General features: G+C 41.8%; 1 protein-coding gene across 1 annotated transcript in view; it reads left to right on the top strand.

Moving 5' to 3' along the window:
• EEF1A2 (eukaryotic translation elongation factor 1 alpha 2) overlaps positions 1-16,724 on the top strand; it is a 48,264-nt gene that overhangs the window by 12,011 nt on the left and 19,529 nt on the right. Inside the window, exons 2-4 of the mRNA XM_069243205.1 lie at positions 10,983-11,189; positions 11,743-11,922; positions 14,678-14,974. Of these exons, the coding sequence (XP_069099306.1) occupies positions 11,046-11,189; positions 11,743-11,922; positions 14,678-14,974 (621 nt within the window). The 5' untranslated portion in view covers positions 10,983-11,045. The remainder of the gene's footprint in view (positions 1-10,982; positions 11,190-11,742; positions 11,923-14,677; positions 14,975-16,724) is intronic.

The raw sequence follows: 16,724 nt of genomic DNA, 5'->3' as shown, positions 1-16,724 counted from the left end.
TTGTCCATAGGGCCTGGTGGAAGGTGTCTTATCAGTGCAATTGCTTACTGTCGACCTCTTGGCTTTTACCTGAAGAAAGGGGAAGCACTGCACTTGCCATTGAATATTACATCTTTATACTGTTGCAAACCATCTGACAACCTAATAGAACACTAGTCATTCATTGGTTTCATCATATTCATAAAGTGCGGCTCATGTGAAGTCTTTGGGAAGTTGATCTCACTGAGGTGTATAGAGTATGGATTCTTTTTTGGAGGGTATTCAAGATTTAAAAAGTGGGTGACCTCATTAAAGGATATGGAGGTATTCTTTTGGTAGGTGGGTGAATGTCAGAAAAAAAGGGCAAAATTCACCAAACATGGGTGACTTGACAGATTTGTCATGTGTCCACAATATAGTCAAAGGTTATGTTCCTTATCAATCCATTGGGGAGAGAAAATTGGGCACAGGTATCCCTTGTTGAATGATTAGACGTCCACAAACCCTTTAGGGCCCTCTCACAATGACTACATTGTCATCAGTGGTGTCATCAATGTCTTTTGAGACGTCATCAATGACGTCATTCAACATATCATGAGTGATGTAATATGTGAGCCCATTAGCAGAGCAAACTGTAACTGGTGAGTTTCAGTTTGTTTGATTTTTCAAACAGTAGTTCTTATTTGATGTCAACCTCTAATTGTAATCTCATTTTAACCTTTGTGCTTTTTCAGTGAATTCGGGGAAGGTGGAAATACAAATGTGGGTTTAATTATGACTTATTGATGCAAAGGGAATGGTTATTTGATAAATGGTTTAATGAAAACTTGCTGATCAGGATCGACCTGTAAATCGAAAAAATGAACTGGAGTGTTAAATAGGTTTTCTGACAGCATTAAATAGTAAAAGTAATAGAAATGGTGAACGTCTCTAGTTCCAGGCATTTCCTCTACATCTCAAAGTTTTAATGACTCAAAGTCTCAAAGTCTTTTCTAGACCAGGATTTCTAGTACCAGATTTTTGCCTGGAGAAAAGGGAAGCACCACACTTGCCATAGGATATTCCATTTTTATTCTGTTGCAAGCAATTGGAAAACATCATAGAAAACCAGTTATTAATTGGTTTCATCATTCTCAGAAAGCTTGTTTTCTGGTCACGGTCTTCTGATTATGACCACCAAATGATACTAATATCTGATGAACTTTTTAATATTTCTTACTTCAAGCCAACGTGTGTCACTTTCTTCAATTTAACTGAAAATCGTATCCCCCGGCTAAAATAAAACCTCTAGGCTGCTATTCTTCACTAAAGCGATGCACTCAGTTACCAAGAGTAACTTGTCGTTTTCCAATGCCAAATTTCTCCAGGCGGTGAAAGTGAATTTTAAGTTCCACTGGAAGTGACAGAAATGTCTTAAATATACGCCCAGATTTATACTTTTTTTAGCGCAGCATTTGCGACGCTTTTTGACGCGAAAGTGGCGCAAACTTACAAAGCACAATTGTATTTTGCAAGTTTGCGCCGCTTTTGTGTCAAAAAATGACGCAAATACGGTGCTAAAAAAAGTATAAATATGGGCACTAGAGTATTGATCGCACCACTGGATAACCTGCTATTGTGGGCCTGAAGAGTTGGATGAATGACTACAATTTAACTAATATATAGGTGAGCAGGTTGAATCTTTTTCTGAGAGGCTTGGCACCTTGTCTCAGTTTTCAAGCGACAACACATTTCCAAACTTTAGAAACCATTCTATGCCTTCTTTTGTGGTGCTCCACACTTCTCTGTCGAATAATTCCTTTGGCAGGAAGGTATTCTCCAGAACTCAGTTTCCTCGGAAAACGTCCGGTTGAATATGGTTGCTTGGATTCCTCTGTAACAGCACCAACTCCCTTGATCCACAAAACCTTTCTAACTTCCCATTCATACGGGAGAAGCTTCACCAGTGGAGGCCAGATAAATGTCCCTTTACCACTGTTTTACGGTTTTATCCCTGTAAGGCATAGCATCCTCCATAAAAGCGCAAGATGCTCAGCTGGTAGAACCACAACACCCATGTCCTGTGGTGCCTGCAAGAAGATAGCTCTTCATTCTGAGACCGGCTTCTCAGTCCCTGAGATCCAGTTCAGATTGGAAGCACAGTCTCCAGTCTTGAATCAGGCAGATAAGAAGTACTGCAGCCAGCAAATCTTTCTTTGCCCTGTGGTCCGGTCAGGTCTCTACAAAGAGTGTGTCAAGCAGGGAATCCTTTTAATGTGAAGTGAAACAAGAGGTTGGAGTCTGAGCCTGACTTCTTCACCTCAAAATACTTCTTGCCTGTGATCATAGTGAATGACAGAGGCAAATGTAGCAGACAGTTGAGTTGAGTTCAGGATATAGGAGAAGAATTTCAGTTGTTATTGACCCCAGAGATACTGACAGACAAAACTCCACGCTAACATTTCAGAGTATTGATTTAGATCCAGTTGCAAAAGACTTATGGTTGCACTAGACAAGAGGTCCTGAGGATAAGGGGAAAGCCAGGCGCAAGAGAAAGTGACAAAGGGCAATAGCTGCTAGGTCACATGACCCTTGCATGCTAGATAACCACAAATTGCAATCGTGATGCGGGGAAGCAGTAAACAAATGATCGCCATAGTATTGGTTACTGAGTAGGAATAAGAGTGAGCTGGTGCTGCCTGGAGGGGTACAACAGTGCGACACTGAGGCTAACATTGGACAGAGGGGCAGGAGGGGCAGGAAGATGTTCACTAAACTGAAGGGACATTTGTTTGTTGAAAAATGGCCCAGTATTGGGCAGACCAGGAAGCACAGTGCAGAATGTTTGGAATTCTCTACAGTGGTGCCAGTCATGCACGTACAAAAGGCAAGGATTGCCTGACCCGAGTGCACCATTTTTCACAAATAACTTCACCATGATGAATGTCGTGAAAAAGTTGTTCAAGAGGGAGAACTGGGTCCAGAGATTGCTATGAATACTGCCATTGCAATGCAGTGGTGGCCAGCAGTTTTAGGAGGGAGTGGGGTGGGCGGGAAGCACACTCACGCTCATTCTTTCACACACACATGCATGCATATCCATTAACAACACTCATCAACATTCAAACATGCACGCACGCACCAGGCATTTGTTTAAAAAGATCACACACACACACACACACACACTTACCTTAAGCCTCGATGGTCCCAGGAGGGTTGGGACTGCTGCCTTCCCTCATTGGCTGACGCAGCAGTCCCAACTTCGTCACAGAGTGGGATAGGGTCAGTGAGACTGCTGTCCCCACCCCACTCTATGACGAGGTGTCACTGATTGACACTCGCTCTGGGCGCTCAGGGCTTAAAACTAAAGCGCCCGGGTCAAAGTCAATGGGTGACGCTTCCCTTGTCACCCGGGGGAGGGCCTCGAGGCACCTTTGCTGAGCCGAGGAGATCACGCCCACAGGAGCTGTGACCTCCTCAGCCCAGCAAAGTTCAGCTCAGGCAACCAGGAGTCTGCGCAAATCGCGCATGTCTGCTCCCGGCTGCCTGACCTGAACATGAAGAGTGTCTGTCAGGCTGACCTTTGTTCAGCCTGACCGGCACTCTTCATGAGGGGCAAGAGGTGGGGGGGGCGTGGCCCTTCCGCCCTAAAGGACGAGCAGCGCCTGTTGCAATAGCTAACCTGGAATATAGTGTTCAGAGGAAAACACACTCCAAGATTGGACGAAGGCATTGGTGATGCTTTACCTTGTGGCTAAAATGTAATTTGTTGGGTCTGGAGGTAGATAGGTACCTCATACCCACACCAGGCTGTTTCTGGAATGCAGGCGAGTGAAGGCACTTCAGTTTGTTGAAGGATCTCTAGCTCCATTGACATGGAGTATGCCGCCAGGTATGAAGAGAGTTCATAGAGAGCTGTACAGGCAGAAGTGTTGGACCGAGATGGGACCAGAGCAGAGAAGGACCAGTGCATTTACATTCATGATGGACGTGGTTGTCGGAGAGCTGAAGCCTTCAAACAATATCTGGTAAAGTGGCGGGACTTGCTCTTCACTCTAGGCGCTTTCAGGATTCAAGTCGTCTGAGGAAGTAGTTTGATAGACTTCTGAAGGGATGGTGTAGAAAGCATGTAAATATGGAGGATTAGAACAAAACTATCACGGAGCTAACTTTAGGAGACATTTTAGTAAGAACAATAGTGGCTTGCTACGGAATGCTCTTATGATTAAATTGCTTAAGTGATACAGGTAATGTAAATATAAGTGGAGAGCTATGGCAGCTCTCCTCCCAGTGTGGGCAGTATCATGGAGGGCAGATAGGTTTTGGGAAACGAAGGGTGAGGCTGGTAGACTTCGTAAAGGATCAATAGGTCAGCAGGGCCAAGAAAATGTAAATTCATAAAACACAGAGAACAAGGTAAAGAAACAGGAAAGGTGGCATGGTAGTCAAATAAGAGGAGTGGCATTTCATTTATGGAGCAGGAGGAGAGTATAATAAACTGTTTATTGGACGGAGATTGATGGTTAGGGTTCTTTTGCGTCACTGTGTCTATAGAAAAGTGACTTTCCTGACAACCATAGAGAGTGTCCAAGTTCTTATTGCTTGTCTGTTATGTGGCCCCTCTGTTTCTTCTTTCAAGGACTTTGTCGTAGGGCGAGAACACATGCTACAGTTCTACCCATTCACTGATTTTGGTCTCCATTGCTTTTGATACTTTGATGTTGTGCCAAGGACAGGGTAGAATGATTGCAGCTGCATGTTTTCTGTGTGTGTGATAGTCATATAGGCTTGTGTAGCTCCCTAAATCGACAGGAAAAAACGACAGTAATATAGTTTGTTTTAAAGCTAACTTGCGTAGGTGCTATGAATTAGCATATGGATAACTGAAATGCATCACATCTCACTCAAGTGTGAGCAGTGATGCTGAGGACTGGACGGTAGAGGTTGAGACAGGACCAGTGGATCTGGAGAAGGTAAGGAGCTTGTAGGCAAGTTAAAGGAATGGTAGGACAAGGAAATTTGAGGCGTGAAGTGCTCAGAACTGGGTAAACGGGAGTATTTGGTCTTTATGGGGCGAGCTGAGAAGGGCAGAATAAACAATGTATCTGTCTGAAATGTAGGGTTGTGCTTAATCTTTACAATGATGGTCTGAGGATGGGTCTTGGTAAGAGGACTTCATGTCGTGACATTGAAGGGGCTTTTTGGCAACTTTAAAGCATTCTTGTGTTACCGTAGCCCATCTCGCATTGGTCTTATATTACATTTATATCATAGCATATTATTTGTACACATGTCCATATACACACGCGTTACAGAGCAATCAGTTGTGTGGTCAGTAACTCAATGATGTTCACAGTTACACAGTTATGCACAACAACACATAGCATTGTAGTAACCTAATATTGAGAATGGTAAAGTGTATAAACGCTCTGAGGCTACAACTTGTGTGATAGCACTTACCAAAATCTTAAATAAACACATTTGAGATACCTACAAACTAACCAAGTTTCGCACTTTAACCATTATTTACCAAATAGCAGTTTGAAACTTTTAAAAATTGTGTAAACTGTAAAACTATCTTGGAACCTCGTATTAACGCTGTGCACACATGTGTTTATGAACACACTCCTGTTTTGCAGCACACCAACTTGTTACTGTTCATACATTTGTACTCCTTAGCAATCGTCTTACTGTACACGATTTTGTTGCTTGAAATACAACCACATCACAACTTACTGCTCTATTAATTTTCACACATTATCACTGCTGTAGATGATACACATATATGCCACTCTTAAGCCATTTCTTACTCGCATGGGATCATTTTCCTCTACACAAGATCGCAGAACTGTTGACTGTTAAGCACAATTGTGTGTTGTGCTACTGCACAAATCGTTGCGTAACTGAGCACAAATATGTATGACTTTCTGGAGATGTGTTTTATTGTATGTATAGCTTTGTTATGCTTTTCACGCCTGACTTCCTGTATCAGTTGCATGTCAGACTATTATATACAGAAATATCACCTGACATAAACATTGTATCCTAAATACCATGTACAAAAATATCGTCCTTTCGTCCCATTAAGTGTATATTTTCTATTATAAACTCCAAGGACATTTATCTCAGACTATATTCTGGCAACGATTTTCCGGTACAATACATCTTTCACTAACATGTATTACAAACTGTTGTGCTATTGTACACTTGGATGTCCTGCTGAACTAAAGTAAAAATATTGATTTTCTCTATGTGAACTACACACTTGTTTAAATATATAAGCATTTGTCACTGTTCACAAGTGTGCTGCTGTACACACATTTTGGGCCTTATCACGAACTTGGCGGATGGGATACTCCATCACAAACGTGACGGATATCCCGCCCACCTTATTGCAAGTTCCATTATATCCTATGGAACTTGTAAGTCGGCGGGAGGGATATTCGTCACATTTTTGACAGAGTATCCCATCCGCCAAAGTCATAATCAGGCCGTTTGTCTTTCTATAGCGAATGGTGCTAGACATTCATTTGTGGCCTTTGACTATATCCTTGTCCATCATTTCCCGGTGCCTCTTTAACGGAACCCCACAGTGGCATACTCTACAAGCAAACTACACGAAAGCCCCCTTCTTCCATCTTCCCTAGACGCTGCATCCCTTTCTGCAATTCCTCCCTCCTTTCATTCTCCCTCCTTCTATCTTCTTTTTAACTTTACCTTTTTATAGTGGTTTTGGTGAGGTAGTTGTGTGCACCATACAAGCATCCAACAGGACACAGCGCATTATCAAATTTACACTGTACATTGTGCTGATTTTTTCAAGAGTAACCAGTGAAGAACCATCGACCCGTGACAAAAGACCTGTAGGGAAGAGAGTGCATAAACAAGTTACTGTGCTGCAGTGGGGCAGTAATGTCAGGTACATCACTAGTGAGTGCAACACTGAAAACCAGCCGGTCACGAGTGACATCGGGTCACTTTACATCAGAAGCCTATATTGTGGTGCACCACGAACAGCTTTCTATTGATCTTTCAAGATCTCCTGTGTCAAGTGTGAGAACTACATAAAGTCATAACCTTTGGCTGAACATTGCATATGCATTATGGTGTTAGTAGACCTGTAGAATCAGGTGTCCTGTGTAGCATGCCAGCATGCCAGTCAAGGCATTTTCACTAAATGGTGAAGCATGCACTGAAATATACATCCCTTCAGCACCACGAACTTTAGTAAGTTTAGTACACACTTATAGTAAGCTACCATGCGATTTGTGAAGCAAGGAAAACACAGGCAGTGATGGGAAAATATGGTCCTATTTGTTGATTCCAGATAATACCCAAAGGTTAGGAACCTTTGACAAGAGAAGAGTGTAAACATCTGGCTCTCAAAACTCCAATCTGTTTGACTTTTTGTCAATGGATTGGGGTGTAAGTAAGCTGTGTATTTCTGCCACCTGAGAATGATTCCTAGATCTGCAATGCATTTCAGATGACTGAATGGAATATCTCTCAGCTGCTCACATTCAAAAAGCCAGCCTGTAAACAACGCCCCTGAAAGAGCCCAAAAAGAGATGGCTCTTCTGATGATGCATGGAAAGTAAGAGCCTTCTACAGGGGCTCCTCATCAAACCTGGAAAGTATAGTGAAGATTCCTTAGTTTCCTGGTGTACCTTCAACTTCACCTAAATAAACTATTTTTCTGCAATGCAAGATCCCTTTTAGTTCATAGCCAAATCGAACCCAGCCTATGCTGAACATGTGTACAGGAATATTCTCACTAAGTTTCACTTTTCAGACCGTTTCAGTGCAGAGTGACTTTGAACACAAAATAATGTTTACTTTAGAGCATATCTTTTGCAAAACCATTTATATGATGTTAAATAACTATTGGTGTATTGTTGCAAATGTCTTAATTTTATACGCACAGTTAGCAAGGCAAAACGTTTTCATCCTTCTCAAGGGTGGACAGTTTTTCATAGGACTTTCTAATGGTGGTGAAGAAAAACTTCACCCATCTCTAGTTACAGCCTGCAGGTGTTGTAGCAGAACCTCGAAGACAATTGTGGTAGCATCCAACCAATGGGCAGGAGAAGAACCTCCTGCGGAATCCACAATGTAGTGTCTATTCCATCAATCAATCACTGTACAATCCATGTACTTCTGGCTGCCTCCAGACACTCTCCCAGCTGTAGCTACATCGATGAGTGTGCATAGGAGTGACCAGTTGCATAGAGGGGTGGATGACTGAGTATACGGACAAAAGGAAAACCAAGACAGTGATACTTGGTGGCTCTATACTCAAGCTTTTATGTCAGTGGAAGGTGAGTGAAGTAGATAATATAATTTTGACTAAAATCGTGGAGGAATGAACTTTGTTTTTCTAAAAAGATCGAAAGCGTATCAGATGTGTTCCTGCCTGCTCATCATTGCTGATTTTTGGTGAAGCAGAATCTACACATAGATTGAAAATGCAGAGAAGGACACCCAGCACGTGTGCTTCATCTCCGTGATCAGACTGGGACAAGTACAATAAAGTGACAACTCTCGCTGTTTGTCAAAATGGGTACAGCCACAAAGGACCGTGTTTGTGGGTAAAGTGCACTCAAATGTCATTCAAGGGGCAACTGGTACAAAAGTTAACCAACACAAGTAGGATGGCCACATCTCAATCAACGTAGATAGATCAGATGTTACCCGTAAAGAAAAATGTATCCAAAAATCCTGTTGACATGCTTAGCAACACATAAGACAATGTCCTTCTCAATTGACCTTGACTGAGGTCAACCTATCGATTAACCCAGAGGCAACTATTGTCACCGTTGCTGCTGCAGTCTTGCTCTTGGTTGGTATAGATTGTCTCTTATTAAACTTGTATACCAATGTTTCAAGTAATGCTTCAGCTAAAAGCTCTTGCTGTTAATTTACATCGGTGTACCATGGGCGTCAGTTTATAAGAGTTACATATTGACTATCACTTTAAAAGATTCTTCCTCAGGTTGCCCTGTTTTTGGAATTTTTCCCTGGCTATAAACTGATAAAAGATATGTTGACTTGTCACTTTGAGACATTTACTCTTGCTGTTCTTTTTTAAAGCTATGGATAGGTCGATGCTCTTTATTCTACCAATTTGGTGATGCCTTGGGCTGGGATATGGCTAGCCCCAGGTGTCCATAGTTCCTTGGTGTGATGCTAGCTCATTCCTACCAAATACACAGATGATGCGGGCCAAGGTGGCAGTGTTTAATATTCAACCCACTTCCTCAGACCGCCCACGTTGAGCCTCCACCCCCTCCCTCTGCAAAACCACAGACCGAGCAAGCAGCAATGTGAGCTGCATCACTGCCTTCACTTTCGCCCTCTTCATTGTCTAGGCATGGGCTGAGTACAAGCTATTTCCTCTGACCACCCCTGAAGTGCTTTCACCCAACCTTCCTCCAAGGAGTGCAGACCGGGCCCACAGTGAGCAATGTAAACTCTCACCGTCCCTTTCACTTTCACCAAAACATTCTGCAAACATTTCCTGGTTTGGGAAAAGTCTGTATTCTGGTATGTCTCTAGAACATTTATTTAATGCATTTGTATTCTGTTGTGTTGAGTCTGTATTAGTCAAGGTTAGAGAGAATCTCTTTGGCTCAATTTGTGGCCTTGGCCAAAATGATGGACACTGAAATCTGCCACATGCAGCAGAAAGTTCATGACTGAGTCATGACTCTCTCATACACACAAAAGACAAGCTGAAATCACCTGTCTGTCCATGCTTACGTGTTAGACCAAGAGGAAGCTGGGGCTTGATGAAGCCTGTCACCAGATTGTCTGGTATCCTGGCATGCTAAAATCAAGAATAAAAGTCTAGTTTCATCTTTATCCTAAGGCGATGAGGGGGATTATAATCTCAATCCATTTCCTTGTCTCAATTTTCAGCCGGTGTTATAGATGTAAAATAGACCTCCAAGGTTTGTCTACGTATCACCTTATAAACATCCTATAAGCATTCAGCAAGCGTGCTACTGCTGTAGCTCTACTACAAAGTGAGGTGACAGTATATCAGCTAAAGCACTCTTTAGGTTTATACTAAATTCATTGCTTATTCACTTTGATTTGCATTGAAGGTATAAAAATGGCTACGTTCGAAAATGGCGGAGGCTAGTGAGTAGGGTGTTTCAGACTGTGATCAAGCTATCAAAGTAATTCTCATCAGCCACCCTTGATCCTACACTTGTTCACTGCAGACCTAGAGGTGGGTTATCAGATTGGTGCTGAGGGGTCAGTACCCATGGAATAGTCATTCCGTTGGGTCTCATAAGCTTTTCTCTCCAGCCCAAACAAAGTGACATGGAAGGCGATGCCACTTCTATTACCTGAGCACTCAAATATCCCAGTCATTGCAGATTCAGTGTGTGACAAGTTCCTGCTGCAAAAATGCATGGGACAGTATCTGGCTTGATGGTGATTTTTTCAACAGAATCGTATGTGAAATGAAATCCTCAATTGTTTTTAAATACAAGCCTTACTCAAGGAAGAATGTATTTAACTTTTTAATCACAGCAAATTAAGGTTGACAATGCACTTCTTAAGTGGCCACCAAAAGTATTCTGAATGGCGTAGTGCAACTCTTGGTGCAGGGTAGCACCCAACTTCCTGTTTATGAATACATAGGATGTGGGTAGATAGCCACCTTATGAGTTGTACTACATCTGTTTCAGGTAGTGTTGCTGCAGTCTTAGCTCCCCTATCAAGGTATTCCCAAGAAACATTTTACAACACACAGTGGTTTACAACAGGGCACAAAGCCCAGATGAAGTTACTCTGGATTTAACTTGGAGTATTTGAGAATGGAAACAACAGCTAACTTTCCTCTTTGATTATCTAGTTGGAGTCACCATTTGACTGCTAAATAATGCCTGGAAGTTTATGAGATTGTTGCATTTTCTGACGCATCTTGATGTCCTCCTGCATAGTCGTATTGATCTCTTCAATTTAATGTCTACTTATCAAAACCTGTTTATGCTTGCTTTGTCATTCTCCAGCTGTTCCCAAAGTTTGGTACTTGAAGATCCAGAAGACCGGTAGAGCCGGGAAAAGGGGACAAGATGGGGAAGGAAAAGACCCACATTAACATCGTAGTTATCGGGCATGTGGATTCTGGCAAGTCCACCACCACAGGCCACCTCATCTATAAATGTGGGGGCATCGACAAGAGGACCATCGAGAAGTTTGAGAAGGAAGCTGCTGAGGTGAGGTTCGGCAGTCACAAATAGCCCCGTCCTCTTGTGTGATTTCCCCTCTTTACAAAGTGCTACAGGAAGACAGAAGCATGGCCTCTCAAGCGTCAAGCATCAAAATTAGGGAAAAAAGTTACAACCAAATAAATGGAAGTTATATCAGGTGCTTGGGGGGGCGTCTGTCACTGTAACAATCTGAGTCAGGTGCTATAACGAGCGGTATGAAGACCCCCATTTGAAGGAGGCGGGTTTCCAATACATTCCAGGTTCTAGGTGTTTCAAACATTGGGCATTAGGGTCGTTCTAAGTTCTAGGTTTTACTAGAAGGGATATTGTATATTTTTGAACTGAGAAATTGAGTATTTTGGCATTTCTGCTTACAGATTTGTTGTAATAATGGTAGTATTGTGAGAGTAATTTGTTTTTCTGAACCATTCAGATATTTCACAGAGGGTGCTCCATACGGAAGTCTTAATATTTGCCACATCACATCAGTAATATCAGAAAATGAAAATAATTTTGTGTCTTGATCTGAGTCTCCTGTGTCTTTCTAATTGGCCTTTAGATGGGGAAAGGCTCCTTCAAGTACGCCTGGGTGCTGGACAAGCTAAAAGCCGAACGCGAAAGAGGCATCACCATTGACATCTCCCTATGGAAATTTGAGACCACCAAGTACTACATTACAATTATTGATGCCCCCGGCCATAGAGACTTCATCAAGAACATGATCACTGGCACTTCCCAGGTGAGACACTGAAGAGACTGCAGGAGGGTGTTACTATGAATTATACTGCACTGGCCAGGTAATTAGTGTTAAATTATGTCATATTTATCTACTTGTACATACTTATATGGTACTAAAGGTGAGGTGGGGTTTAGATGAGTGATTGGTTGAGCTCTGGAACTTGCTGGACTCCAGTAGCTGAGCTATTGTTTGACTGATTGGTTTGTTAGTTCTTCAGCAGTGGTTATTACTGAAGATGGGTTGTGGAGGTGTCAGGTGTCAGGTGGATCCCAGGGTAAATATAATGTATGCTTTGAAGTAGTGAACGTAAGCCTGGAGGCTTAGTGGTAGATTGAGCTAAGATTAGATCCAAGTGTATATAGTTGAAGCTATATAAGCTTTGGTGATGTTTGGGGTGCCAGATGATAGACTACAATGATTGTAAATGTAATTGTAATTATATAGCGCTTACTACCTCTGACAATTGCATTGAAGCGATTTTCAGCGAGCAGCACGCTACCCCAGAACCCAAAAGGATTAGTGGTGGATTAGTATGGGGAAATATAAGTTAAATTGAATGGTGGACATATACATCTGTTAGCTGGATTGAATAGAATAATGGAGGGATAGAAGAAGGAAGACTCTAGAAAGTTTTAATTGGGAGATCTTAGTAGTAAGATGAGGTTTGGGATGAGTAAAAGGAGAGATGGAGGAGGGAAGAGCCTGTAAAAGTGATTAGGGAGAACATATTAGTAAAATGAGGTTTGGGATGAGTCAAAGGAGAGATACACAAGAGAAGAATTTAGTAGGTTGTTTGGGAGATCATATTAGTAAACTGAGGTTTGGGGTGAGCCAGGAGGAGTAGAGGAGGGAAGAGTCTAGGAAGGGTTATTTGGAGATCATAGTAGTAGAACCAGGTTTGGGATGACTCAGAGAGTGGAGATAGAGGACAGATTGAGAGAGGTATAGGGTTAGAGAGTGGTGTACTGGAGAGAGTGTTTTGTTTTCTCTTGTACAGTAGGACCAAAGTAATAAATATATAGATACATGATTACATAGAAAGGCAATATATGTATAAGGTAGAATATATATTGATATTTAAAGGTGTATAAACACAGAATTCAAGTGTTGCAGTATTTGAAGGTAACTTATTTGTATATTTTTATAGCTCCATGTTTTTTAAAACATTTTTATCTTTTCCTCAGTATTTAAAGGATTTCTTGAAGGTTTTTTGGGATTCACAGGTTGAGCATTAGTCTACCATCCATCGGTTAGGCCCAAAACCATCCCGCTAGTACCATCCCTTCCCTCCTCTTGGGTGATGTTGATCTGGTGCCCTGCCCTTCCCTCCGCGAAGACCTCCTTTCACTTATGTGGTTGCAGTGTTTGGAATCCAGCCCTCCCACACCACTTTCCTTGACAACTTTAATGCTTGCTATAGCTTCCCGGTGTTTCTCACTTCTTGCTTGTCTTGTTTACCAGCCTAATTGCTGGGGAGTTGGGAGGTTCGCATGTAAATATAGAAATTTCTCCTAGCTGAAAAACTACTCCTACAAGTAACTTTTTCGTTTTGTAGCATGTTTTCTTCTTAATTTGCATGCTGGACATTGATTACGTAGAGGTACTGTCCCCTCCTGTGAGGATCGGTTGAAAGGATTTTGAGGATGATTATAAAGCTGGAATTGTTCTACAATAATAAATAGTGGAGGCGGAACAGTACGGATGACATGGTTGTCAGAGTTAAGACTAAACTAGAGTGATTATTGGTGGATTTGATAATGATTTACAAATAGCTGTAGTGAAGTTTAAGAGGTAATGCAGTGTAATTAGTAAGGTCAGAGCTGGGCTTAGCAAACCTTTGTGGGAGGTGAAGTTAAAATAGGAACACCTGTTGGCATTAGAGTTAGATAGGAGAAGTGTTTTGGCGCCAGTTAGCGGAGCTGATGTTCACATTCATTGGTAAATAGAGGTCCTGGGAATGTGCAGCAGTGGGGATTGCTGAGGCTGGAACTTATTACTGCTTGAAGCTGCAGATATGATCCTGGAAGGGGATGCAAGCATCATTGGATGCTTTGGGCTGTCTACTTCAGTGAGCGGCTGAAACTATTCTAGGCTTCAACAATGTTTAATACATTTTTTGTTAAGCTGTAGATGTGACTAGAGGAGCTGATGATAGGTATTATCTGTAAAAGACACAGCCGGGGAAGAAATGCAGTCCTTATAGGGAGTGGGGTCGGCTGCTCTGGTGATTTAGAGTGTCGTAGGTTTTTTGCATTAGTAGTTTGTGGAGTTAGGGTAGAGCCGCTGTGATGACACTCTGTTGCCGAAGTATTGCTCAAGAGATTTGGATTGTATTAAATTGGTAATACTATTGTTGGGGGTAGGCTGCACTGTTCATTGGTAGAGCTAGTGTTGAGCTGCAGTGGTAATGAGCTGACATAGAACAATAGTTAACTGATTGTTGATAGTCGTTGCATTTTGCTGCAATGAGTAGGGTAGGCTCCTTTAAACCGGATTATGGACTGGATGAAAAAGGAGAGGTGGGCAGAGTTGAAATTGGGATATTACATGTATCCTGACCGTCTGTTTAGAGAGTTTATGGGCATGTCAATTGATCTTTTTTGGCTTGGACATAGGTGCTCAAGAGCTCAGGTGTGTGTCCTCTTTTAGGAACTCAGATTCTTTTGTAGTTTGGGGATCCTAACATGCATGCATTGTTGCAGCTTTTCCCACGAGTAGAGTTAATGATCTATTCTTCTCTGTTGTGTGCACCCAGGCAGACTGTGCAGTTTTGATAGTTGCTGCGGGCGTTGGTGAATTTGAAGCCGGCATCTCTAAGAACGGCCAGACCCGTGAGCACGCCCTCCTGGCCTACACCTTGGGAGTCAAGCAGCTCATTGTGGGCGTCAACAAGATGGACTCCACAGAGCCCCCATATAGCGAGAAACGCTATGATGAGATTGTCAAGGAAGTCAGCGCCTACATCAAGAAAATTGGCTATAACCCCGCCACTGTACCCTTTGTGCCCGTCTCCGGGTGGCATGGGGACAACATGCTGGAGCCCTCACCCAATGTGAGTACTGAATTTATTGGTTCCTTGATTAATGTTTGTTCTCCACTTTAATGAATATGTTGAATATTTCTTTCATACAAGTCTACCATTACTGATATCTGGGTTCATGTGCTGAAAATGCTGAATTGCTCTAGTACTAAAGAAGTTATGATTTTTCCAAAACACTCCCTTGGACCTGGTCATGACTACCTGTAGCCGAAATACTGGTATATGTACTTAAGAGGGAATTGTCATGTATATATTTTGGAAGTTCACATCTTGAGATCACTCCTGACTCCAGGAACCTTTGTTGATAACTTAATTATTGTATTTCTGCTCTTTCAGTCCCAACTTTAGTACTCCGATAACGTATAAATGTGGCTATTGGTGACCATTCTGAAGAAGTTGTTAGTTTAAAGCATGTTTCCTGTTATTTTTAGCTCTTTTGTAATATTAAAATGGGTTTCTAAAAACACATCGAAGCAAGAGTAACTCAATATTTTCCTTGCATAGGTGTCAATAGACCACAAAGAAATCAACCTGAGCTTGCAGTCATCTGGCTCTGGTTCACTTAAATTGCACAAAATTTGCCCTGCATCTTGAGCTTATCTAGACATAGACAAATGGTAGAAAATAATATTCAAGCTTTTTTTAAACCGAAACAAAATGGTGGCCTTCCACAGTAAATCAAAATTCATAACAGATGAATATTTGACAAATATTTCACATGCAGAACTCCACAAAACCATGATGAACACGCTTAATGAGGAAGCTGTTATACAGCCCACTTCATTAAATATCCGAACATCTGCAACTGAGGTCTAACGGATCTACATTCGCTCTCCTCATGGGTATTAGGACAAATACATCTGTACACATTCTACCAGCTGTGCACTCACTCTAACAAATGTACATTCTCACTGCTCCATGTAGAGTCTGACCCACAACCTGACAGTCAGACCAAAAATGTACATATTCTGAAACAAATGTACATATTAATAGTTCTTACAAACCCTCGCTGTCACAGGAGTCAAATAAACATGTACACAGTGAGTGCACCGTGAAATAAATCGAATTTGGTCAGATTTGCTCAGGGAGAATAGATGTGGTAAGAACAAATATATATTCTGACCCGAGAGCTGAGTACTAGCCACACAAACTTTAGTCAGTCACTCTTCCACAGGATAGGGGACATTGCACATAACTCATTAGCAGAAAAATCATTATTTTCAGCATTGACACACTGGTATTATTTCATGACCAACTATGATTGGTGAAAGCATGCTCAGAAAGCGTCAATGTAGCAGAAACCCTCACAAGCAGGAGATCATCTTTACAACCTGCTCTACCAACTACTGTCACTACAGTTGAGTGCTCCAACAAGCTCCAACACTAATGCAGACATCTTTAACAAACAATGACCACAGCATTACCTCTTTAAATAGCATCCAGAAATCACTGTGGCTGACCTCTTCAACAATGTCCATCAATAATGCAGGACAACCTCTATGACCAAGTCCAATATAAACTAAACCCTAAACTTTGGACAAAATCCAACATTAGCTACTGCCTGTTCTATGTAACCGTCTAAAAAAAGAACCCCTTGAATTAAGTTCTTCCTCAGTTACAGCACAAAGTGCACAGCAAAGTCTAACAATAACAAAACATGCCATCTTCAATAATAAACTATGAATAACAATAGCGAAATCACATCAATAAGGACCAACAATACCTATTCCATGAAGAAAGCCCAACAATAACTACAGGACAT

This window comes from Pleurodeles waltl, chromosome 7 (genome assembly GCF_031143425.1).
Source record: "Pleurodeles waltl isolate 20211129_DDA chromosome 7, aPleWal1.hap1.20221129, whole genome shotgun sequence".
Lineage (NCBI taxonomy): Eukaryota > Metazoa > Chordata > Amphibia > Caudata > Salamandridae > Pleurodeles > Pleurodeles waltl.
Note: the sequence above shows the minus strand (reverse complement) of the source record. Positions and strands in the feature narration are given on the sequence as shown.